Genomic DNA, 25,334 nt, shown 5'->3' on the forward strand with positions numbered 1-25,334 from the left:
GCAGGTTTGCCTGCTCTTTTTAAAAAGAGGGAGCAGGCACTGAACTTTTTCCCCATCTGACAGTTATGATATGTCAGACATTATGTGCAGAAAATTTCCCTCTGTAGAACTCTTATCATCTAAAAGTGTGTGAATTACTGTGTTTTTATCCAATCAGAATCAGTCCCAAGGTTATCTTATCAGAAAGCCCTCCTTCCCGAATTTGCTAATGTATGGGTTGTAGTTGTATGATATCTGAATAATGAATTTCACTTCCAAGGGGAATGCATTCACATTCTTAGAAACTCTAAAAGGCATTTTACTTTTGTCAGAAAATCATTTAAAGGGGATGAAACAAAATTTTACTTCCTTTTGCACTTAGAGTTCATTGGTTCACTTTCTCTGAAGGTGGACAATATTTTTTCAGGATGAGACCTTTGGAATTGTCTTAGATGTTCTTGTTGACCAGAGTAGCTAAGTCATTTACTATTGATCATTATCATATAGCTATTACTGTGTACAATGACTGCCTGGTTTTGCTCACTTCACTTTGTATCAGTTCTTATTAAACTTATGAGATTTTTCCTGAAACTATCTACCTTGTTATTTCCTATAGTATAGGAGCATTCCATCATATTCATGTACCACAGCTTCTTTAGCCATTCTCCAGTTGATGAACATTGCTTCAGTTTCCAGCTTTTTGACATCAAAAAAGGAGCTGCTATAAATATTTTGTACATATAAGCCCTTTTCAATTTTCTTGATCTCTTTTGGATATTGACATAGTAGGAATATTGCTATGTAAAAGAGTATACAGTTTATAATTATATTTTGGGCATGATTTCAAATTGTTCTCTGGAATGGTTAGATAATTTCACAACTCCATTCCATCCCAACATAATCTCATCCCATAAAATTATACCCATTCATGGTTTATGGAGATGCCTAAATGCCATAAAATAATAAAGTTCTTGGAAGTTGCATGTAACCTCTTCTCATATAAGGATATAAGTAATTTAATATTAATTTGTCCTTTATGATTTCTATGTCATATCTACTTTTTCATGCTTTTTTTTGATTCTTGTGTGTGAATGTCAAAATGTTTTATTCAACTTTAATCAACTTGAAAGTCCTCCTTTTTAGCTAATATCCTTTTTTTTCCATTGAAGGATTATACTCAGTTTTGTTGGATAAGTTATTCTTGGTTTCATTCTGTAAAGACAAGCATGAGCAGCTTTCCCGAGGTCTGCTGCTGTGAATAGCTTTTAAAGTTCAGATTACATAATACAGAAAAATCTCTATTTATTCAGTAACACATCAGAGCAAAACATCCACCGAAAATCAAAATACAGCATTCATCATGTCACACTCAACAACTTATCACTGAAATGGCCACATAGTTTTTACCAAAGTTGTCACATAGTTTTAAACAAAGTACAAGCATTTAGTAACTCAATCATTCAATCATTCTTAAGGAGGCATCTTTAAGGGTCACAAAGTACAAAAGTCAAAGCCCTCCACCCATGGGATGCAATTAAGTTGCAATTTCATCAGTCACTACTCTGTACCTTCTTAAGGGGTAGTGGAAAGTACAAAAGCCATCCACCCCTAGGTGACAAGAAAATTACAGTTTCATCAGTCACTACACAGACAATTCATCAGTCACTACTCAGTAACCATAGAGAGCTCTTTTCATATTGACTTGAGGCAGGTAGCTCCTATCTGGATCTACCAAACTGTCACCTCTGTTCAAAGGCAGACAGCTCCCAGTTCCTCTCTATGCAGTTTCTTCTCCATACTGAAGCTCGCAGTGTCCAATCCCCCTCAAATCTCTCTGTTCCTGGGAAGACAAGGCTTAACAAAGCCATAATAACATTAATACACATTAACAAAGTCACAACATTTGTACAAAGTACTGGCACCGCAGTCATGCTTCCTCAGTCTTTGGCAGCTCTGGCTGGCCCTCAGAAGTCTTCAGCAGCTCTGGTACCACAAGTTCAAGTTCTGCCACCACAAGTTCAAGTTTTGCCACCACAAATCTGAGTTTTGCCACCACAAGTTCCTTTTTCAAAATCAAAACCACTTTATCCAGCCTCCACATGGCTTGCTCCAAGAAATTTTCTCTCAGTTCTCAATTCTCATTCTTCTCAGTTCTTCTCAATTCTCAGTTCAGGCTTCAGTCCAACAGTAGCAGCCCAGCCTCCAGATGCTGGCTGAGAGTAATTCTCTCTCTCTCTCTCTCTCTCTCTCTCTCTCTCTCTCTCTCTCTCTCTCTCTCTCTCTCTCTCTGTCTGTCTCTCTGGGAGCAGCTGCTCTGCCTCTGCAATGCTTGTCCCAAGAAGTTCTGACTCTCCTAGCTGGGGCTTTTCCTTATGTATGGTATTAGCTACTCCCTGTTCAGCCCCTTCCTGTTATGTAAGTAACAGGTGTTCATACCTCCTGTTTCTTTACAGAGGCTTATTTTGAAACTAGGTGCTAAGTACCTCTTAGCTTGACAATACAAAAGGATCTTCAGTTTCATTACTGTTACAGAATCCTAGGTCCTTTATCTTTGAGAATATCATATTCCAAGCTCTCCATTTCTTCCATTGGATGCTACTAAATCTTGTTTGATGCTGACTGTGGTTAATAGTAACAGAATTTAAAGATCCCCCTGTATTGGCTTGGTTTGGGGCTTGAGTGTTAAAATGCAGTGCTTGTGAATTCCACTTGTGGGATGGACTTGTTGACGTGAAAAGAGAGGGGTGACCTGGAAGGAGCTGGTGCTGTCGATTTGGGGAGGAGACCTGAGCAAAGAGAGGCAGAAGAATTTTTGGAAGCAACATCTTGGTGGCAGAGAGAGAGAGAGGATTGCTGAGGGCCAGTTCGAGCTGCCTAGGACTTTTGAGAGCTGCCACCCAGAGCTGCTAAGGACTGAGGAGACATGGCTGTGATGCTGGTATTTTGTCTATCTGTTTTGATGTTGTTTTGCCAGATTTGTCTGCTGGTGAAGGATAGAGCTGTTGTTGCAGAAGTCCTGGAATCTTGCTTGTTGTTCAGAAGCCCTTGAAGAAGGAGTTTCTTGTCGTATGTTTATAGAAATCCTGGAAGAGGGTCTTGCTGATATTTCAAGGGTCCTGAGACTATTCTACAGGCAGAGAGTGAATTGATAAGGACACTGGCAATGCATATTGTGGCTTTGTTAAGCTTTGTCTCCCCAGGAGCAGAGATTGCTGAGAACTTGCCTCAGGTCAAGATGAAGAAAAGAATTCTCTTTGGGTTTTAAATGCTGTGATGATATCTTAACCTTGCTGTAGCTCAGGGGTAGATGACCTTTGTGCTCTCCATTTCCCCTTTAGAGAAGGTGTTTGGCATTAACTGATGATAATTGTAATTCAGTTGTGATCCAGTGTGGGAAACTTGACTGTTTTGTGCTCTGTGATTCACAAAATGAATATACTTTGTTTATGATTGGAAACTAATCTTAATTTCTATTTGAGAAGAGAGAATTTGTGATTGATTAAAAGTACTTTTCAGGGGTGGAGTAGAACTTGGAAATTATTGAATAATACTTGCTGAATGCTTTATTTTTATTTTCTCTGTTCTGTGAATGTTTTGCCTTAATTTGTCACTGAATAAAATGGAGAGTTACTATGCTGGTATTCTGAACTTTGGAAGTTGCCTTTGCTTGACATTACACTGTGTTTCCACAATATTTGAATGGTTTCTTTCTTGTTGCTAAAGTCGTTTCTCTTTGAACTGGAGCTATGAATTTGGCTATAGTATTCATGGGAGTTTTTGTTTTAAGATCTCTTTTAGGACTGGATTGGTGGATTCTTTTATTTTTTTATTTGACTCTTTCCATCTAAGATACAGAAGCAGTTTTACTTTATATTTTTTTGAAATATGAAGTCAATGTTATTTATATGATCAGGGATTTCATGTAGTCAGATAAGTCTTAAATTATCTCTCTTTGATTTAATTTCCAGGTTGTATTTCCAATGAGACATTTCACATTTTCTTCTATTTTTTAATTCATTCATTCATTTATGTATGTATGTATTCATTCATTCACTCATTCATTCATTTGTTTATTGCTTTACTTAATTGTTTTCGTGATGTCTCCAGACTTCATTTGACTCTCCTTGGTCAATTCTAATTTTAATGTGATTATTTTCTTCAGTGATATTTTGTTCCTCCTTTAAAATTTGGACAATATGTTTTCAAGTAGTTCTTTTCTTCAGTGAATTTTTATGCCTCTTTCACCATAATCCTACTTTGTTTTTAACCTATTTTCTTCAGGATTTTTGTGCTTTTTTAATAAGATGTTAATGCTCTTTTCATAATTTTCTTGCATCACTCTTTTTTTGACCACCTCTCCAATTTTTCCTCTACCATTCTTATCTTTCTTTAACTCTTCTGGGACTACTTGTTGGACTTGGGTCCAATTTGACATTTTTTCTTTGAGGCTTTGCTGATAGCTCTTTTCATATTGTTATCTTTTTATGAGTTTGTGTCTTGGTCTTCCCTGGTATCATAGTACTTTTTTGGTCAAATTTATTTTTCCTTTTTCCTTTTTTTTGTACACTTTCCACTCTATATCTTGAATTTGAACTCTGTGTTAAAGTTAAACTCTGCTCACCTGTGGGTGCAAAACCTGTTTTGATGCTGCAGTTTTCTAAGCTAATTCTGGTGATCTGCAAGTTTTTGGTTCTTCCAGAGTGGTATGGTTACTGCTCTCAAGGTCTATGCTCTGGTTTTTATCCAAGAAAGCTTCTACTCCCGAGGTTCAAGTTCTAAATGTCCTATTGTCCCTGGATATGTGTCTAGATCCTCTCCTCTCCTGCATCTACAAGTACTAGTATACCTCTCTGCTTTACAACAGCAACCAGGTCCCCAGCTTCTATATAAATGACCATAAAGGTCCATTTTCATCCTGGAATTGTGACTGTGACCCAGAACTGCATTGGGAAATATGGTGGCCAAACAGGTCCTGAAGTCAATGCTGGCAAAGAGTACCTTGTAATCTCTCTCTGTTTTAAACAATAGTAGTGTGTGTGTGTGTGTGTGTGTGTGTGTATTACTGTTACATTTCATGAAAAAAAATTAGCATTCATTTTTGCTAGAACTTTTCTAAATTTTTCTTGCTCTGTCCCTCTTCCTAAAATTGTAGGCAGTTTGATATAGTTTTTACATGCACCATCACACATGTTTACACATGTGCTATCACACAAATATATAGCAGATATACATGTGCTATCATGTACAAATATTTCCCTATTAGCCATACTTGTGAAAGAAGGTATGAATCAAAAGAAAAATAAAGTAAAAAATGCTTTAATCTGCATTCAGAATTCATTAGTTCTTTATCTAACTATGAATAGCATTTTCCTTCATGAGTCCTTTGTATTTGCTCGAATCATTGTGTTGCTGAGAAGAGGTGAGTCATTCATAGTTCATCATCACACAGTGCTGCTGATAACTGTGTACAATTTTTTCCTGGTTCCTCTCACTTCGCTCACCTTCAATTCATACAAGACTTTCTATGTTTTTCAGGGATCTGTTTGTTCATCATCTCTTATTACACTGTAGTATTCCATTTTATGCATATATCACAGCTTGTTCCCTAACTGATGGGCATCTACTCAGTTTCAATATTTTTCTAACACAAAAAGGGTTGCTAGAAATATTTTTGGGCATGTAGGTCCTTTCCCTTTTTCAAAATGATCTCTTTGGGATACAGACCTAGTAGTCGTATTCTTGGATCAAAGGGTTTGTACAGTGTTATATCCCTTTCAGCATAATTCAAAATTGTTCAACAGAATGGTTGGATCAGTTCAGAATTCCACCAACAGTAAATTGGTGTCCCAATTTCCCTATATCCTCACCAAAATTTATCATTTCCCTTTCCCTTTTTCTTTGGGTTTTTGCCCATAGGCATTTAACATTGTTGTCCTCTTCTGAGTTTGTATCTCAGTCTTCCTTGTCACTATAACTTTCTATTGTCATATTTTCCTACGAGAATATTATAGTTAGTCCCTGAATGATTATCCAATGAGGCAGGCTTTCATTCTCCTTTCCTTGACCCAGAGATAGAATGGGCTACAAGTGTATCTCTTTTCTTCTCTTCTCCCAACCCTGAAGAAAGCTATCTTTTAAAAACTCTGATTATCATCATTTACAACTTAAGGTGAATGAGAAATTTCTTGAATGTAATGGGAGGTGTTACAAAGAAATAAAATCTAACCAGTCATATATTGAGAATAAAATGCTTGGTAGTGTCAAAAGATGAAAGCAGCTAGATGGCTTAGTTGATAGAACTCTGTGCCTGGAATCAGGAATACCTGAGTTTAAATCTGCCCTCATACTTTTACTAACTGTGTGACCCTGGGCAAGTCACTTAATTTACTGGATAAAGCTTGCCTTAATCTATTGGAAAAAGAAATGGTAGAGCAGTCCACTATCTTTGCCAGAAAACCACATTGATAATACTAGTGTACTATAGTCCACAACATCATCAAAAGTGGGACTGAATGACTGAACAACAAAATCAAAAGATGAAAATTTATCATACGTGTGAACTCATCTTTTATTGTTCAATCATTGTGTTGTGCCTCACTTTCTGTGACTCTATTTGGAGTTTTCTTGGCAAAGATACTGAAGGGGGTTACCATTTTCTTCTCCAGTTCATTTTACAGATGAGGAAACTGAGGTAAATTGGTTTAAATGACTTGCCCAGGATTACATAGCAAGTGAGTATCTGAGGCTGGATGTGAACTCAATTTTTCCTGACTCCAGGCCTGCTCTCTAAGTACTATGCTACCTAGCTGCCCTATAAACTCTTCAATTTTAGAGAAGAGAGTCATTCTAAGTTCTTGAGTAGAGGAGTGATTTGATGGTAATGGTACTTAAGAATTCTTTTATGAAAGGGTATTTTTGGCTGGGTTGAATTTGATCTCTGATAATGGTTGAGATGGGGGCTATTTCATTTTTCTCTTTATACATTCATTGACAAACATGGTGCTTTTTACATAACAGTTATAGTAGTCATGTGATTTTTTTCACTGAATAAATTTCAGATAATACATAAATATTTCCCTTTACATTTACACATCTACATAGTAACATTGCCATTTGAGTCATCTTTTCAAATGAGAGACGGAATATATACAAAGCCTATAATGGAGCTATGAAATTTTTCTCCTCTGAGGGAAACATCACATTCAGTTAATTGGTTTACTTAACTTAGCTGGGTTGCTATGGTATCTGAATAATATGTAAGGAAGTAGAAGACAGATGGGAAGTCCCATTTGACTTTTCTTGTTTTCTTTGTATTTTCATTGGTAATATTATATCTCTTTATCCATGGCTCTTTCTTGACCTTAAAACAAAGTTCTCTAAGGAATTTCTTGGCAGCACAAGAAATGCTGATTAGAATGTATTGTGAAATTATCAGAGATTCAGTTCTTCCCCAGGAAATTAATTAGTTGTGCATTAAAATAATATCAATATACCAGAGATCATTATGTGTTCAACAAGTTCAGTGATCTTAAATTCTTGCATTTTTTAAAATGTGTGGACAACAGAGTTTACCAATTCGTGGGACTTTTTTTTCCATTTAACTGATGGACAACCTAGAATATGAAATATTTTCAATAATAAGGAAATAGTAAACATGAATCATAAAGACCTTGAGGTCACTCTAGAAACATACATTTCAACACTTTCCCCCAAGTTGTTATAGAACCCTTGTGGATAATATAATTTATTTCAAACTGAAAGTTAAAAGAAGGCATTCATATTCTTATCATAAGATAAAGAAGCTATCATCCTGCATAATCATTTAATGTTGAGATTAGTCCATTTTCACAAATATATTGTTTCTATGATTGGCTTTTTAGGTTTCTTTGTAAAGTATCATATTTCCTTTGTGAAACCACATTATTTTTTCTCTTTGCCGTCTCAGTGACAATATAGTGATCTTTTAAACAGTAGCTGTATAATAAGTTTTAAAGCTAGGATGTACAGTGGATATAGTCCCTGGCCTGGAGTCATAAAGACCTGATTTTAAATCTGCTGTGTATTAGTTTAATTACCTTTCATAAGAAGAATCAAATAATAATAAAGAAATGCTATAATGTATTGTTTCATCTATACATTAGGTAAAATGCATAACTAAAGGAGGTTGTGAGTAACAAAAGAAATATCACATGTTAAAAAAAAAATTTGTTGGGGTGGCCAGGTAGCACAGCAAGTAAGAGCACCGGCCCCAGAGTCAGGATGACCTGGGATTGAATCCAGGCTCTGATACTTAGCACCACACCCAGAAATAACTGGCCATGTAACCTTGAGCAAGTTACTTAACCCCAATTGCTTTAAAAAATTTGTTAATCGTAAAATGCTAAATAAAATCTATCCATCCCTAACTGCCTGACAGGATGACAGAGATGTGTCTTGGAGTCAAGACAGTCTGGGTAAAAGTCCTCCTATTGTTCATGTGTGAGCATGAGGAAATTAGTTATTCAATGGAATCATAGATCTAGGACCTTCCCCCCAAAAAAACTTGCTTTTATCATTAGTATAGATGATCAATTATACATCACTTGAGTCCAAATATAAATGCATACTAAGAAGGTAGAGTATATTGTTATAATCAATGTCATGTTGAGTGTGTCCAGCCTCAATTTCTTGATTTGGGACATGAGGGAATTGAATTAACCATTAAGGTTGCTTTACCCATAGAACTATACTAAGGCATTGATGTAAAATATTTAAAACAAGCTGTGTAACTCTTTTAGGCTTAGTGAAATATATTACTCAGAAGATGTTCCCATATCTTTCACTGTTTGTTTCCCTTGAGATATTTTAGCTTTGTACTAACTCACTTGCTGATGTTCTCAGTGATGTTTTTCTTCAGAATCCCACAATGTTTGTTGTGTTCATTGATCATTGTCATGTTACTATCTGTTTTCATCCATCTCTTTCTATTCTCTCAATGTCTAAGATTCTTTAGGTAGCGTATTCCTCTTGCTGTGTATTTTCTCTGAATTTTTAACTTTTTGATGTTTTGTCATTTTCATTCTTCCCATCCTTTCTTCCTAAATGTCATCTAATTATTTATTTTACTCTTTCCCTCCTCCCAAAGTCTTTTTTGTGTCTCTTCTCTTTCTCTCCACCTTTTAACTCACACTAAATACCCATTACCTTGTTTTTGGATTTCAGATGATTTTTGCAAGGTGACTAATCTATTTTTATTCAATTATGTTTCTATTTTATATCCTATCTACTTGTTATTAAACTAGGTGCAATATATAAAATCTTATTTCTCAAGGAAAATTTGTGGTTGTTTCACTACAGAGTCAATCCCACCACTGTTACTTTTATGACTTGAACATTTTTAACCCATTTGTCTATATTTAAACTTTCCAGTTTAGGGTAGTATATAGAAGGTTAGCTTTAGAGCTAGAAACACTTGGATTAAAGTGTTGATTCTGAAACATGCTCACTGAGATGCTGGGCAAATCACAAAATTTCACTGGTCAGAGCAGACATGTCAAAGGTAGTGAAACACTACCAAGTAGCCTGAACCAGACTAAAAATTCAATTGGTAAATATTTAGCCAAATAAATAAAAATACAATAAAACTTAGATAATGTGGTTTTCTAAGTCAATATACACCATCAAGGATCTTTATGTACACTTTATTTGCCCCCATTTCTATTTGAGTTTAGCATCACTGGCCCAGAGCATTTGGAAGGGTTTCTTAACAGAGAATTCCCTACATTGATAAATTTATAGGTCCTGATCACTCTCTTCTAATACCATACCCAAGAGTGTTAAAAAAAAAGATTTATAAGTAGAAAATCTGTTTTTATTTGGTGCACTTAAAATGCAAAAATCTTAAATATGCTCAAATTCATAAATAGAAATATAATTAAACATAGAAGTCATAATATAAAGGTGAACACACATGTACACTGATGTATACAAACTTTTTCACATTAAAAAAAACCTGTACTTCCCCAGAAAAATAAAATTTATCATAACAACCCAATAAACAACACCCCTAAAGTACAATTTTTGGAATTTTGAAACTGAAATGGCCATAGGAGTTGAGGAAACAAATGAAAAAAACAATAGGTTGAGTGGTTAAGCAATTAACAAAAAGAAGCCCATTTTGGTAATTCCCATGTTTCTTGTAAACATAGTATTAATTTAAAATTATGCCCTTGAACTATGGAGATTTTTCTAGATGCAGCATGTTGAACTGAAATTTTAAAAAGCGTCTGCTTTAATTCTAATTCAAATATGAAATTTCTCATTAAATAATTAACTTCTCTAATACAATTTGCATCCAATAATGAACTTTCAAGAGAGAAAAAAAAATAAAGCAGAGATACAACTAGATGAGATTGACTACAGTATCTTCAGAGACCATGCTTCATCCCTACAAGTGAAAAATCCATTTCCTCCCACTATTTGTCCAGAAATTACCATTTGTATGTCTTGTACTTTACTCTCCTTTATGCCTATGTCATTAGACACAAAATTGCTACATAACCTGGTTCTATGATTTGCTTCTAGTAATGTCATTCTCACATAACCTCACTTCTCTAATTCTTATGGAGAGACTGGCTAGACTTTCTGCATGGTGGTCCATCCCATTCACTGAAATAATCTATACTCAATGTTGAAATTTAGTTTCTAATGTCACCTTCCCCTTGTCCCCATTTCTTCTCAAATGGTTTTCGCCAACTGAAAAACAAAGCAAAACAAAACTCTAATTTGAGTTCTGAAACAAAAGCTGCTATTAATTAGCAAATTTGTTTTTCAGGTCACCATACTCATGAGTGAATGCAAACTCAGTCACTGAAAAACCTTTCCTGTTGGGTTCCAGCCCTCATTCTGGGCTCACTACAATTATCCCCCTTTACATGCTTTACATTTCAGCCAAGGTGGCCTGTTCATGATTCCTTGAATTTAGTATTCTACCTCCAAAACTTTGCAGTTAGTATGTTATGTTTAAAACATACACCCTCCTTAGAGCAACCACTTAGTTTGGTCTCAGGTCACCACAGGAGTTTCATCCTTATAATCCACAATATATTCTACATGGTATATGCATCATTCTGGCTTTACACAATCTATGATCATGTAAATTCATTTTCTGTAAAACTTTAACCTATTATTCCATTTTATCCTAATAACATAATTTAATAGTATCACTGTCATAAATGCAAATTCTCCACAAATTATATATATATATATGTAGGATATATTTATTGAATGAATTTATATATAATTTTATTAATAACTATAGCTATGTTACTTTAATCTGCATTGATTTCATGATGTATTTTTCCTGTGAAGGCCATGGTTCTATGCTTTTTCCTTTTTGTTCAATAATCTCTCATGAATGATATGTGAGCTGGAAAGGTAGATTGAATTTATCTTTTGACAGATTTGCCTTTGGTGTAGATGGAGCAGATCCATCTCAAGAGAGGTGAGAAAACAGGAAGAAATTGTTTAATGTCCACCATTTGTGGGGGTTCTGACAAATACTAAAACAGATTTTGTGTGCAAGATTCTTTATTATTCAATTATAACATCAAGAAATAACAAAGTTAATTTTGCCTATATGATGAAGGTAATGAAATTTTATTATTTTATATCAATTATGAATATGATAATACTTTACATCTGGAAATCAGGTTTATATAATATTATGTATGCAATTTTAGTATATGTGATTATGGAATATGAAAACATCCAGGTGTTAAAATGTGATAAAGATGCCACGTATTTTATATTGTAAAATATTTTTGACTGTAGGTTTTAAAAAAATATATTGATGTTGATTTCCTCTCCCCAGAACACTATCAACTGTATGTTCCTGAATCAGCTCAAGTTGGTTCTGCTGTAGGAAAAATCAAGGCAAATGATGCTGATACTGGAACAAATGCTGACATGAAATACACAATCATCAATGGTGATGGCATTGGAGTGTTCTCTATATCAACTGACAAAGAGACAAGAGAAGGCATTCTTTCCTTGAAGAAGGTAACAAAATATAAATGTATTTTCAAATTGTCATCTGTTCTTAATTATTTACATTAATGGAATGAAGTAGATGGACAGATATAATTTAAAAAGGACAATAACCCCCAAACTGCTATAGAGGCAAGCATGAGCAGCTCTCCAGAGGACTGTTGCTGTGAATAGCTTTAAGGTTGTCATCACATAGTACAGTGAACTCTCTATATATTCAGCAATAAATTAAGGCAAAATATTCACAAAAACCAGAGTACAGTATTCACAATGATATAACAACTTATCACTAAAGTCACATAGTTTAAAAAAGATATCATTCAGTAAGTCCTTAACTCAATCATCCTTAAGGAGTAATCCTCCTTAAGGGACACAAAGTACAAAGGTCAAAGTTATTTTCACCCCTAGATCACATTGTCTTAATCTCTCAGTCAAAAAGTCTTCTTTCTTCTTTATTGGAGATTATTTTCCAATCATCCTTAACTCAAACAACCTTAAGGGGTACAAAGTACAAAAGACAAAGTTCTCCCACCCCTAGATCACAGTAAATCATGATCTTCTCTGTCATCACTAAGTACCCAAGAAGAGTTTTTCATCTTGGCTTGAGGCTGGCTCCCAAATTCTATGGTTCCTCTTCCATGGGTCCGGCTCTTGCCTGAATCTATACAACTGTCACCTGGATTCTCAGGCAGGCAGCTCTCAGATCCTAATCCAATTTCTAGTGCAGTTCCCAGTTCATATTAAAGCTCACAGTGTCCAGTCCAACTTAAGTCCTTCAACAGTTTCTGTTCTGGGAAGACAAAGCTTAACAGAGCCAAAACAACATTCATTCCCATTGCTGACACCATCATCAATTCACTATCTGCCTGTGAAATCAACACAGACCCATAAACATGGTCTGAGAACTCAACACAGACCCACAGAAGAGGTCTGAGAACTCAACACAAATCATGAGTATAGTCCCAGGACCTCTGAAACCCTCCTCCAGGACTTCTGCAAACAGATGAGAAAATCCTTTTTCAGGGCTTCCACTAAGGTTCCAGGGCTTCTGCACAAAGTATTACAAACACAAATCAATATAAACAAAACAGACAGAGTGTAGGCCACCACGAGTGTTCCCTTCTCAGTTCTCCTCTCTCCCAGCTTGTGCTTCTGCTTTTATATAGTCATTATCTCCTCCCTGTTCCACCTACCTCTTATGTCCTTCCTATTCCTTTCTTTATATATATATATATATATATATATATATATAGCAATCGGGGTTAAGTAACTTGCTAAAGGTTACATGGCCACTTATTTCTGGGTGTGGTGCCAAGTATCTGAGCCCAGGATTCGATCCAGGTCATCCCAACACTGGAGCCTGCGCTCCCACTAGCTGAGCCACCTGGCCACCTGGCCGACCCTAAACAATTGGGGTTAAGTAACTTGCTCAAGGTTACACGGCCAGGTGTTTCTGGGTGGATGCTAAGTGTCTGAGCCCGGGATTCGATCTCCAGGTCATCCGGACACTAAAGCAGGTGCTCTTACTCGCTGTACTACCTGGCCGCCCCTCCTATTCCTTTCTTTGGGAAGTCCCGCCCACTGTGGGTTTCACAAGTTCTGCTTCTTAACAAAGACCTGATATAATCACAGGCAAGGCTCAACTAAAACAATGGGCTAAGTACTTTTTTTCTTGCCATTACAACTACCTATTTGACCTTAAATATACCTTTATCTTTATAATTGAATATCAATATTTCTGATGCTCCCCAAATCCACTTTCAGTAACATGATTACACTACACCAGGAAAATCTGATATGGAAGCAGCTAAGAGTCTATTCCCTTTTTTCCTTCTTAACTCTATGTCCTAACCACTCTCTGAAAGACCTTTCATGCTGGGAACTAATGCAAGATTGATTCTCTCTCAAACCTATCATAAATACTGCAGATGGTTAAGTGTTTGGAATTCAAGGAGCCCTTCTGAATATACAGTAAACAGAAAAAAACTAAAATGTCAATATGTCCCTCATGAAGTGGGTTCATGTAGGCAATTATTGAACATTTTTATGGTAGTACAATAGAAATTAAATAGGATGGGGTGGTTGTAAGTGAATTTGAAGTCATAAATTGCTATAAATTATGCCTCACAAGTAATATTCCAATTTTAGGAAAGTAGATAGACAAGAAAGCTTTAAAACAAGGTTAGTTTCCAATTATTTCAAACACTGAATCCTCTGAAATGGTCACAGTTTATGAATTTGCAATGCATATTTCAATTGGATTGGAACTAATTACAATATTTTACATATAAATATAATTTCAAATTTGCATATGTGCAACCATTTCAGGGAATTCATTATTCACACTAATGGAGACCTAGCTGAATTCATAGTGTACATCTTCAATATGGAAATTATAATATTCATGAAAATAAATTTTGGCAAGGAATTTATAGCATCAAACTTATCTAAAAGGTGGAAATAGGGAAGAGATTTATGAAGGCTATGTTAAAAATTGTGGGAAATAAATCAGCTTTTCTGAATTTACTTAATGGTAGTCATTTCCCATAGATATTCAAGGCTGAATTATATTCAAAGATGAATACATGATAACTTCATCTCAAACTCTTTTCTGGATCTTTATCCAGATCAAACCCTTTAACTGTAGGTGGAGGTCCTTTTCTCCTCTCCCTCTGTACTCTTAATGATCTCATCATGAATTCTTTGTAAAAAAAAAACTTCATATGTTGCATTGATAAAGTTATTTTTCAAAGTTTTTTTTAATAATGTCACTATTATTGTATAAATTGTTTGTAAATAAAATTCTCTCTTTACTCTGTAAATTCATATAACTTTTTAGAAGTTTCTCTTAAACCATCCCTTTTATCATTCCTTATACAACAATAGTGTGCCACCAAATTCATATACCAGAACTCATTCAGTTTTTCCTGTTTTTACTTCTTTATCAACACAAAAAGATCTACTATAAATATTTTTGCAGGTAATGTATAAAAATGTTTGAGAGACCCACTTTCTTGTTAATTAATCATTTTATTAATCATGCTAGTGATAATTAATAAAAGGGGTCAGTGGCACTCTCAAATGCTAAAGACCCCTTGTGGAATCCATTCACTGCCTACATGCCCTTGGAAGAGTGGGTGTATCACAATGTGGTAATCAACTGTTTTTGGTTAACAAACAATGAGAGAATGAATACTAGAAGATGTATATTTATTCTAATGAGGGTCTCAGGGACATGACTCTGATCATTTAGTCTGGGTCAAAGATACTTATCTATAACCACATAACTCCATCTAGGGTAATCTAGGGAGAGAAAAAAAAGGAGAGTCCACTTTTTCCCAGATTTGTCTGGGGAAAACACAAGTTTTTGGAATCCATCAATTCTCCTGAACTTTACCTTTGGAACAAATCTGAGTTTTCCTTCTTTCCATCAGCTCTGTAGTTCAAAGGCTGCCTGAATAATCTACAGAGGCAGGTTTTTAAATGATGAAAAAAGAAAGAGAAAAAACCTTACTCCTCATTCAATAATTGTTTTTTTAATACAAGATAGAAATAATCATTCTTTTCTTATGAATACATACAAAATACTGTATATAAAATACACACAATATTTATTCTAAAGCATAATCAATAAAATGTGTATATGTGTGCATGTGTTTATGTGTGTATGTCCTTTTCCTCTTCATTGCCTCCTTTGGCTTATAGACATAGTAATGGTATTTCTGGGTTAAAAGAGATGTGTGGTTTAATAAATTGGGGAAGTTTTGTGGAGTTCCAAGTTGCTTTCCAGTATGGTTAGACCAGTTCACAGCTCCAAACACAATATATGATGTGCATGTTTTCTTACAGCTTTTCCAGAATTTACCATTTTCTCTTTTTTGGCAATTGTTATAATCTTATGGGTACAGAAAGGACCTCAACGTTGTTTTGATTTGCCCCTTTCCAATTAGAAATTTAGAGCAATATTTTCCCTATAAATATTTTGATAGCTTGATTTTTTTTCCTTTTGGAAAACTGCCTGCTCATATCCTTTGATCATTCATCAATTCACATGTCATGACATTCCATCTCTTATGTCTGTAAGAAAAGACAATATTTATTCCCCATGCCTAGGATTTACCTTTTCCTCCCTTTTTCCTCTTTAGAATCCCTTTTTTATGTTGAGTCAGCATAACACCCACCTTCTATACATAAACTTTTTTGATCTCTTCTCAGCCACTATTGAATTGTCCCTCAAAAAATGCCTTTATCTATTTCTATATACATATAAATGTATATCTTAATCTCCCTTTCTAGAAAGGAAACTTCTTGAAGTCATGGACTGTTTCCCTTTTATTCTTATATTCACCCAGTCCCCATCACAATGGTTGGCACTTATTTGACATTTAATAAATATTTGGTGATTGATAGATACTTAAATTTAGGAACAGATCTAGCAGAAAATTTAGGTGCAAATTTGAATCACACAACTTTTTTTATGCACCACATTTTATGATTTCTTTTGCTGCTTTGAAAATTACACAGAAAACTATTTTCTAGCAGTTGAGTTGAGAATACAGTCAATTTGAGGACAGGGTGTATGATGAAGGAGAAAGAAAGGTGTTGATGATTGTCTGCCCTCTATGACTTCTGAAGAAAGACCCTTGTAATGTGTGCTTTAAAAAAAAAAGGAAAAAATGCTTGCTAGTTTTAACAGTGTTGAGAAGAAAAAGTAATGACATTATTCCTAAGGGCTTGGAGAGCAATGTTGTGATAATAAATGCTTGGCTTTGGATGACCTGGAATTAAGTACTTCAGTTTTCAATTGGAATCTCTTAACCTAGACATTTTAAATTTACCCAGAGATGTAATATTAACTTTTATGGGTTTGTGTTTTCCTTTAAGGCATCCTTATGATGTTTCACATCAGGCCAGTTTGTGACTATAAATCCTATACATTATTACATTTTTCCCTGATGTAAATGAACATGATTCAAAAGGCATATTATATTTCAGAGAATTTTAACCTTTGTATGATAGTGATTTAGGAGACAGGAAGAGAATGGGATAGTCTTTTAAAATCCTGTTCAGCATTTAATCTCTGTTGCAGCTCACCTTGCCCAGCAAGGCAGAACAGCTAATCTCCCTGAAGATCAGAATCACTGCTGTTCTATAAATCATCTAGCAAGAGTTTCACTAAATATCTGTCCATATAATTTCCCCATCAGAAAACTGTCAAGTTTGAACTCACTAATCCCTAGCATAGAACATTCCAATTGTACATTGATAATAAAAAATTATTAGCAGAAATTGACTATTCAAATAAATACATAAGTATAAACATATATAGACACATTCCTTCCTCAATCAGGAACATAAGTCAAATCAATTCAACAAGCATTTTTTTTCATGCATTTACCATGTGTCAAGATCTGTGTTAAGTAATTGGGTTACAAGGAAAGGGCAGAAATAATCCTTAAGGAAACTCACATTCTAATAGGGTGACAAAATGGAGAATACAAGTGACTACAGAAAATAACTACATATTGGACTATCCCTGTTGTGAACTCCAGAAAATAGCTCTTGAAAAGTGAATACGGTGTGCAAGGGTTGATCTTCTTCAGAGAAAGATTGTTTGTGGAAATAACTAAAGTATTCACACTAGCACTTCTACGTATCATCCTAATATATTTTTTTAAGGATCCAAGGCAGATTCCCCATATTTTCCTTTAAACTATGGAATACTTCTCAGTAAAATGATTAATAATAAGAAATAATATTCATATAGTTCATTAAGGTTTATAATTCACTTTCCTCACAACCCCATGAAATAATTAGTGCATTATTATGATTTACATTTTATGGATGAGGAAACTGATTATCAGAGTTTAAATGACTTGCCGAGCATCACACAAATAGCAAGCATTTTCTCCAGAACTCCAGCACAGACCTTGTAACTGTATGTCCACAACTTTGACTACAAAAACACATGAAGATTTAACTCAAGTTTTTTCTTTAGAAAAATCTATCTACCACTCTATTATTAATAAGCCTTTGTCAGATAACATCTATCCAGAAAGACATGTTCTTACTGCTCATCAATTTGCAGAGGCATGAGCCTGGGATGAGAGATCATTTCTGGCTATCTTAAATATTTAATTAACTATTTTGAACAAACACATAACTCCAATATAGAAAAGTATACCAGTTTGAAACTAATGATATTATGAAACATTTCAGTGGGTTAAACCAACAAGAAGTTATCCCACATCCATAGGCATATTTTTCTTCTAAAAGTATATTTTTGCTATTATGAAAATTAAATATTTATTGACATACATTTTGGAAAATACTATTGAGACATGTTTTTTCCCTGAATGCTAAAAGAGCAAGAATAATTGTGAGCTTAATATATATAATCTTTAATGCTTTGATAAGCTGAAAAATAAATGATTGAATTTTGTGGAACTCAAGGCATCTTACATTTATCTGTTAATCAAATAATTTTTAAAACATCTCTACTATGTCCCTGGTGGCACTTTAGGGAAAACAAACAAACAAAAAAGTTCCTGACTTCAAGGAGACATTAGGAAAGGTTGATGCAGGAGATGATTTGAGTAGAGTTTAAGGAAATAAGGAATTCTAAGAGGTAGAAGGGAAGAGAGAGCTCTTCTGGAGCACAGTCAGGGCTAAGTTTCTGAGATGGGAGATGGAAGATCATAGATCTGATAATATGCTTTCTTAAAAATCCAGCATAGAAAAAAATTTGGTGCTCTATAGACATGGTTTTCATAGTGGTTTAAGACATCAAATAACTCAAATTGGTCTAGGGACAAGGGGAATACAATACACAATGAAAGAGGCAATGGATGAAATTTAGTTGGAGAGCTCATTTTGAGGAGAAATGTCAAGAGAAATGTCATCACATCCTTAATTTTCTATAGGTGCACAAGGAAATATTTCTTAAATAGACAAATATTGCAATACAAAGGTTAGTTTTCATGGCAGCAATGCACCCTTGCAAAAAAAAAAAAAAGTAAATGCCACTTTCCTGACTAAAGTACTGAGCACTATTTGTTTAAGATGCATACATAGGATTCTGCTACAAGATTCCACAAATTGCAAAGGGGTGAAAAAACACAGCTCGAGCAAAGGAAAATCAATAGCCACAATATTAGAAACCCTTTGGGATTAAATCAAAATATAGCAACAGAGTTCTCTACTTCATATATTTTGAATATCTTGTTCCACATCTGACCAATGTAAAAGAATTAAAAAGAGTACACCATAATTATTGGAATAGTAGAAATGATGTATGAGAAACAATTAAAAAATCCCAATTATCTACAGGTGACTGAGCACTGACTGATGAAAAAAAATGATGACAGTTTACAGATATTTGAAAGATATAAATAATAAGGAGGGGAAAATCATTTTGTAAGTTAGAAAGAGCAATGGTATGTAAAAGTAATTACTAAAAGTAATAAGCAAAAATGAAGAAACAGAAAATACAAGTTGAATATAGAAGTTTAAATCTGTGAGCGAGCTGTATTAAAATTGTTGAATAGTATCCAAAGAAAAGTAGAAAAGCTTCATTGCTTGGGAAATTTAAATTATATTCAAAGAAGCAGTTCTAATAAAGTGTGATGAGGGAAAGTCCATGAGTCTATGGAACCAAAGGAATTAAGAAGAAACTATCAAATTGGAAGCTAAAACTAATGAATGTTTCTATTCAATTTATTTCCATATAATATCAGCATTTTACATAATCCAACAGAGGGGGAAATGTGAATATTTTGATATTCAAGATCATTTATATTGCTTAGGATATTAAGTAGTTAGCATTTATATGGTACCATAAAGTTTGCAACATGCTTTACAAATATCATCTTATTTTATCCTGCCTGCAAACTTGGGGAATAGGTGCTATTATTGTCTTTATTTTCCTCATTCTTCAGATGTGATAGGGACTGTGATAGGTTAATGACTTTCCAAGAATAACAAAACTCATAAATATTTGAGATGAGATTTGAACTCATCTCTTCCTGACTCCAGGTTGATCACTCTATCTACTATATCACCTAGCTGCCTGATATTAATATTTTCATCAAAATTTAATCCTTATATCACACATTATCTAAAAATAATGTGGTATTTTAAAATATTTTTACTTTCTGAGGCAAAACATATACAATTTTTAAAAGGTATAAAAAGGTGTGTTTTTTTTAATGTTGTTCATATGAAAAAAAATATACCAAACTAGAATATACAAGTGTCTCCCTGGCCTGTTATTTCAAAGTGCCAACTATTTATTTTTTTACTGAAATATAAATATTTAGTGTTGCTTACCTTCTTAATAGAATAATAGTTAATAGACACCAAATTCAAAGTATTTGTTTGTGGTTGCAATCTTTTCATAGTACTCGAAACATTTAGAAAAACCCTGCTGACAAAAGTAATTTCAATGGAAAATAGCCCATGTCTCCATTGGGAATTTCCTGCAGTATAACCGGGTGTAGAGGGGGAAAAGGAGAAATTTGATGGTTGACCTGCTTCATATACTTTGTTCACTTTCACCTTTATAGTAGAGAATAAGTGCATTATCTGAGTAGGACTGATAATCCACCACCACTACTTGTTGCTTGAATAAACTTATATCTATGCATCTTATTGTACAAACTAATATTTGGTCTAAGTTTGGCAAATTAATTCAAGTTACTAGGGAAAGCTTAAATTGCCTTTTGTTCCCACAGCCACTGAACTATGAAAAAAAGAAGTCTTACACTCTCAACATAGAAGGAGCAAATACACATCTTGATTTCCGATTTTCTCACTTGGGCCCATTTAAAGATGTCACCATGCTGAAGATCATTGTGGGAGATGTTGATGAACCACCACTCTTTTCGATGCCTTCTTATGTTATGGATGTTCATGAGAATGAGAAGATTGGAACAGTGGTTGGCACAGTGGCTGCTCAAGATCCAGACAGTGCTAATAGCTTAGTAAGGTACAGTTAAATGAAAAAGGCTTTTTAGTTATTTAAATGTAGATTAGACACTTACAAGAAGCTGGTTTCCCCATACTTTATTTTCACCAAATATGAATGCTGCAATGGCATTTAAGTACCTCCCATTTGTGAATAGCTTGACTTGTATAGTAAGGTATTCAAAAGATGAATATCCATGCCTGTGGTTTAGAGTTTGAAGAAGAAAAAATAGACTTCTGTATGGATGTGTGTGTGTATGTGAGTGTGTGTGCTCTCATGTGCATGTATTGAGGAAAATAATTACATTATTTGGCCTTTACTAAAATGACTGATCAGGAAGGGAAGGGAAAAGAACATAATGAAGGTACATTTTCATTGTGAAAATGTACCAGAATTTCAAGCTGAGAAGGGGAAATTCCTCTAAGACATGAGAGGTAAACAATAAATATCTTCAAGTGGTACTCTCATAGCCAGCATACATTTCTTGTCTCAAATAGATGAATTCTGAGGAACCCCTCTGATATTCGAATCATCATATACAAAAAAGAGAAGATTTTGTGTAATTATGATGCCGTTCCAAAGTGGTCTGTTACTACCTACAAATTTTATTCCTGGCACTAGTTGATATTATCAGTAAATTAATATAAATATAATTATCCTAGGTATATTACTAAAAGCATACTACTTCTGAAAAATAAAATTTACAGACTGGGACCAAGTTCATTTTTAGAAAAGAAAAAATTTCCCTGAGATTGATTATCTTGTTAAATGTTACAGATCTGTAAGTTATTTTCCCTTCTGAGGAAAATAAAATATTTTTATTTCTGAATTAAAATGATTATATCAATAATTGATAAGTAGTATATATTTTCAATCAATAAATTTATGAATTTTATTGAATACTTTTTGTGCTAAGCACTGGGGAATATGCAGTTACAAAAACTGGCACTCCTATATGGAACTGACAAAAAATCCAACTGGAGAAATAAGGACATCATATATAAAACAATATAGTACAATGGGAGCATCTAGGTGGTACAGTAGAGAGAGTTTCAGGCTTAGAGTTAAGAAGACTTATCTTCTATAGTTTAAATCCAGGCTCAGACACTTATTAGTTATGTGACCCTGGGCAAGTCATTTAACCCTTTTTTGTCTGTTTCCTCATCTATAAAATGAGCTAGAGAAGAGAACAACAAATCACTCTAGGATTTTTGCCAAGAAAACTCCAAATGGGGTCACAAAGAGTCAGACATGACTTAAACAACTGAACAACAACAACAATGTAATTAGTACCTAAATTTCATATTGCAGCATATCTGTGTTGTAGAACTTTAAAAATTATTAAAAGATGGAATAGTCATGGGAAGTTTCTTGGATGATACGTGATTTTATCCAGGCCCTAAAGGACTTTGATGAATGGAAAGAAAAGGGAATGCTATTCCAGATGAGAAATTATGAACAGAGAAACAAAAAAAAAATGGGTCATGAATATAAAGAAGACCAGGTTGTAAATTGAGAAATAAAATGAATAGGACAGGGCAGGGACAGATTACTGAGCCTTAGAAAAGCTAAGGACTTCATGTAGTAAGAAATAGGAAGCCACTAAAGGGTTTTATGTAGATCAGGCACATAGTAAAAGGAGTATTTCAGAAAGATTGATTTGGCAGCAATATAGAGAATGGATAAAAATAATAGGGAGAGGAGAGAGACAGAGAAGTCAATGAGGAAACTATCATAGTTCTCTAAGTATCAGTGTTGAGGGTCAAGGGTTAAAGGAAATAGAAAATAGTGAAGGGATTTGAGATACATTTTAGAAGAAAAACCAATAGAACTTTGGAATTAATTGGATATGAAGTATACCGGTTAAGAATCATAGAATTTTAGAAGTAAACAAAATAAAAAAGGTACAATGATCTAGTCAGATCCCCTCCCCCAAGAGTCAGAACCCAATCCAAAGTCCATGTTCCCTAACACTGAGAACATTGCTCTTGTTATCACATGTAATGAAAGAGAGAAATGAGGCAAAGCTATCTAAGATCTGAGTCTGCAAGACTCAGTGTGGCTTTCAGAGTTACCACAGTAAAACTTGTTTAAAAAAATGTGGTAGCATATCAATCAAATTGGTTTAAGAACCCAAAACAAACCAACATCTTTCATTATGCCATTTTGGTTGTAAAATTCATGCTTCTATGAATGCCTCTAATGAATCTAATAATGTGATCTGCAAAAAATAAATGGGAGAGTGGCAGCTAGGTGGCACAGTGAATAGAGCACTGGTCCTGGAGCAAGGAGGACCTGAGTTTAAATCCATCCTCAGACTCTTAACACTTACTAGCTGTGTGACCTTGGGCAAGTCACTTAACCCCAATTGCCCTACACCCCCCCCTTCAAAAAGCAAAAATAAAATAAAATAAAAGGGAGATCAAAAATCTAATGGTTAAGGGGATCAAAAATACCAAACCATTTCATATAAAAGAATAAATTTATGTATTTCTTTGAAAAAATGCTTCAGGATTCTTTTATCTTATAAATACAATTATAATTTCCAGAAAAGTTTAAAGGAGACATAAAGTAGCTTTGAGTTAAGATGAAAATTCCCTACAGCCTGTATAGTGATCCAAGTTAACAAAATACTTTAATGAAACATTTTTTTCTCTAGAGACTGAGCTTCTATTATTTCACCAAATTTTGTTGTTATTATTCATTATTGAGTGGACACAACAATTATTAGAATTCCATAACCAGCCCTATGCAAAATTGAGGTGTTCATAAAAGTTAGCTCCTATGTCATGTCAGCTGGACCACCTTTGTCTATAAAGTAAGGAGATTATACCACATGACCTCTTAGATCTCTTATAGTTTGTCTACAATCATATTTTACTGTGAATTTGTTCCTACCTCAGACTCTCACTATCACAATCAGACTCTGAAATATTCCCATAGAATTGCTTCTCCTATAAGACCTCAAATGTTCAAAATCTACTCTGAACTCAATATTTCTCTTCCACCTCTCCCAATCCTCCCCACTGTACTTGGCCTTATCATCTTATGACAACCTTGAATCCTTTTATCATTTCCTACTATCTTTCTGAATTTAATTTGTTCCTCACTATATAACCTTATTAGCATCTAGAATATCTTATCTTTTGCCAATATTTCCCTTTTAATTCCCAAACATGAGAAATCCCTTTTATCTGATTTCTCAACCCAATACTGTTGGAGATATTTACCATGTTGGCATGATATTTACTAGTTACACTTAAAAACATCACTTCTGTTTAGGAATTTTTTTTATTCACCTTCCACATAAATGGTCATTCAATCATTTTCAAATCATCTTGTTCTGCTAGTCTCATCTGTGCCTACCTTATTATCAATAAAAAAATCACCTAATTCCTACTATATTATGAAGATGGCAACCAACCTAAATTTAACTCTCAAAGTTTCCTCTTCTTTATTTCAGAATATCTTTTTATCTTTACCTACCCTATTTTCCTTTCCTCCCATTAATGAAGACATGTGCCCCATGATTTTTCCTTTTAAAAATATTATTTATTTATTTTATTTTATTTTGCTTTTTGGAGGGGAATTGGGGTTAAGTGACTTGCCTGAGGTCACACAGTTAGTACATGTTAAGTGTCTTAGGCCAGATTTGAATTCAGTTCTTCGTAAGTCCAGGGCCAGTGCTCTATTCACTGCACCACCCAGCCTCCCCACCATATTATTTATTTTTAACACTTTCATTTTTAAAACAAGTAGCTAAATCTTTCTTTGCCAAAACAAAAAGAGCTGCAATGAATATTTGTGTACACATAGGTGCTTTTTTCCCTTTAGTCCCTTTGGTATACAGACGTAGCTGTAACATTTAGTGGGTCAAAAGGCAAGTATAGTTTTATAGCTCTTTGGGCATACTTTCAAATTGTAAAAGGTCAGACAAGTTCATAACTCTACCAGTTCTTCTTTAGTACACCTATTTTCTCTTATCCCCTCTAGGAACTGTCATTTCTGATATGTATTGGGTACTACCTCAGAGTTATTTTAAACTTGGCTTTCTCTAATCAGTAATAATTTAGAGCATTTTTTTTGTATGAGTATATATAGCTTTGATTTCTTCTGAAAATTGCACATTCATATCCTTTATGTAGTTTACCTGATAATCTCTTTTAATTAGGTCTATTTTTTTTTTGTTTTTTTGGAGGGGGGAAGGTAGGGCAGCAATTGGGGTTAAGTGACTTGCCCAAGGTCACACAGCTAGTTTATGTGTTAAGTGTATGAGGCCGGATTTAAACTCAGGTCTTCCTGACTCCAGGGCCAGTGCTCTATTCACTACACCAGCTAGCTACCCCAATTAGGTCTATTTTTG

The 25,334-nt window shown here is 34.4% G+C and overlaps 1 protein-coding gene across 2 annotated transcripts in view; it reads left to right on the forward strand.

The window, feature by feature from the left end:
- Nucleotides 1–25,334, forward strand: part of CDH18 (cadherin 18) — a 1,599,127-nt gene that overhangs the window by 1,458,230 nt on the left and 115,563 nt on the right. For both annotated transcript variants that reach the window (XM_069101403.1, XM_069101404.1), the window contains 2 exons: nucleotides 11,831–12,018; nucleotides 20,739–20,992. In XM_069101403.1, coding sequence (XP_068957504.1) covers nucleotides 11,831–12,018; nucleotides 20,739–20,992 — 442 coding nt within the window. The remainder of the gene's footprint in view (nucleotides 1–11,830; nucleotides 12,019–20,738; nucleotides 20,993–25,334) is intronic.

Source organism: Petaurus breviceps, unplaced genomic scaffold, assembly GCF_028583685.1.
Source record: "Petaurus breviceps papuanus isolate PSGF00001 unplaced genomic scaffold, PetGlider_PUasm1.0 47, whole genome shotgun sequence".
Classification (NCBI taxonomy): domain Eukaryota; kingdom Metazoa; phylum Chordata; class Mammalia; order Diprotodontia; family Petauridae; genus Petaurus; species Petaurus breviceps.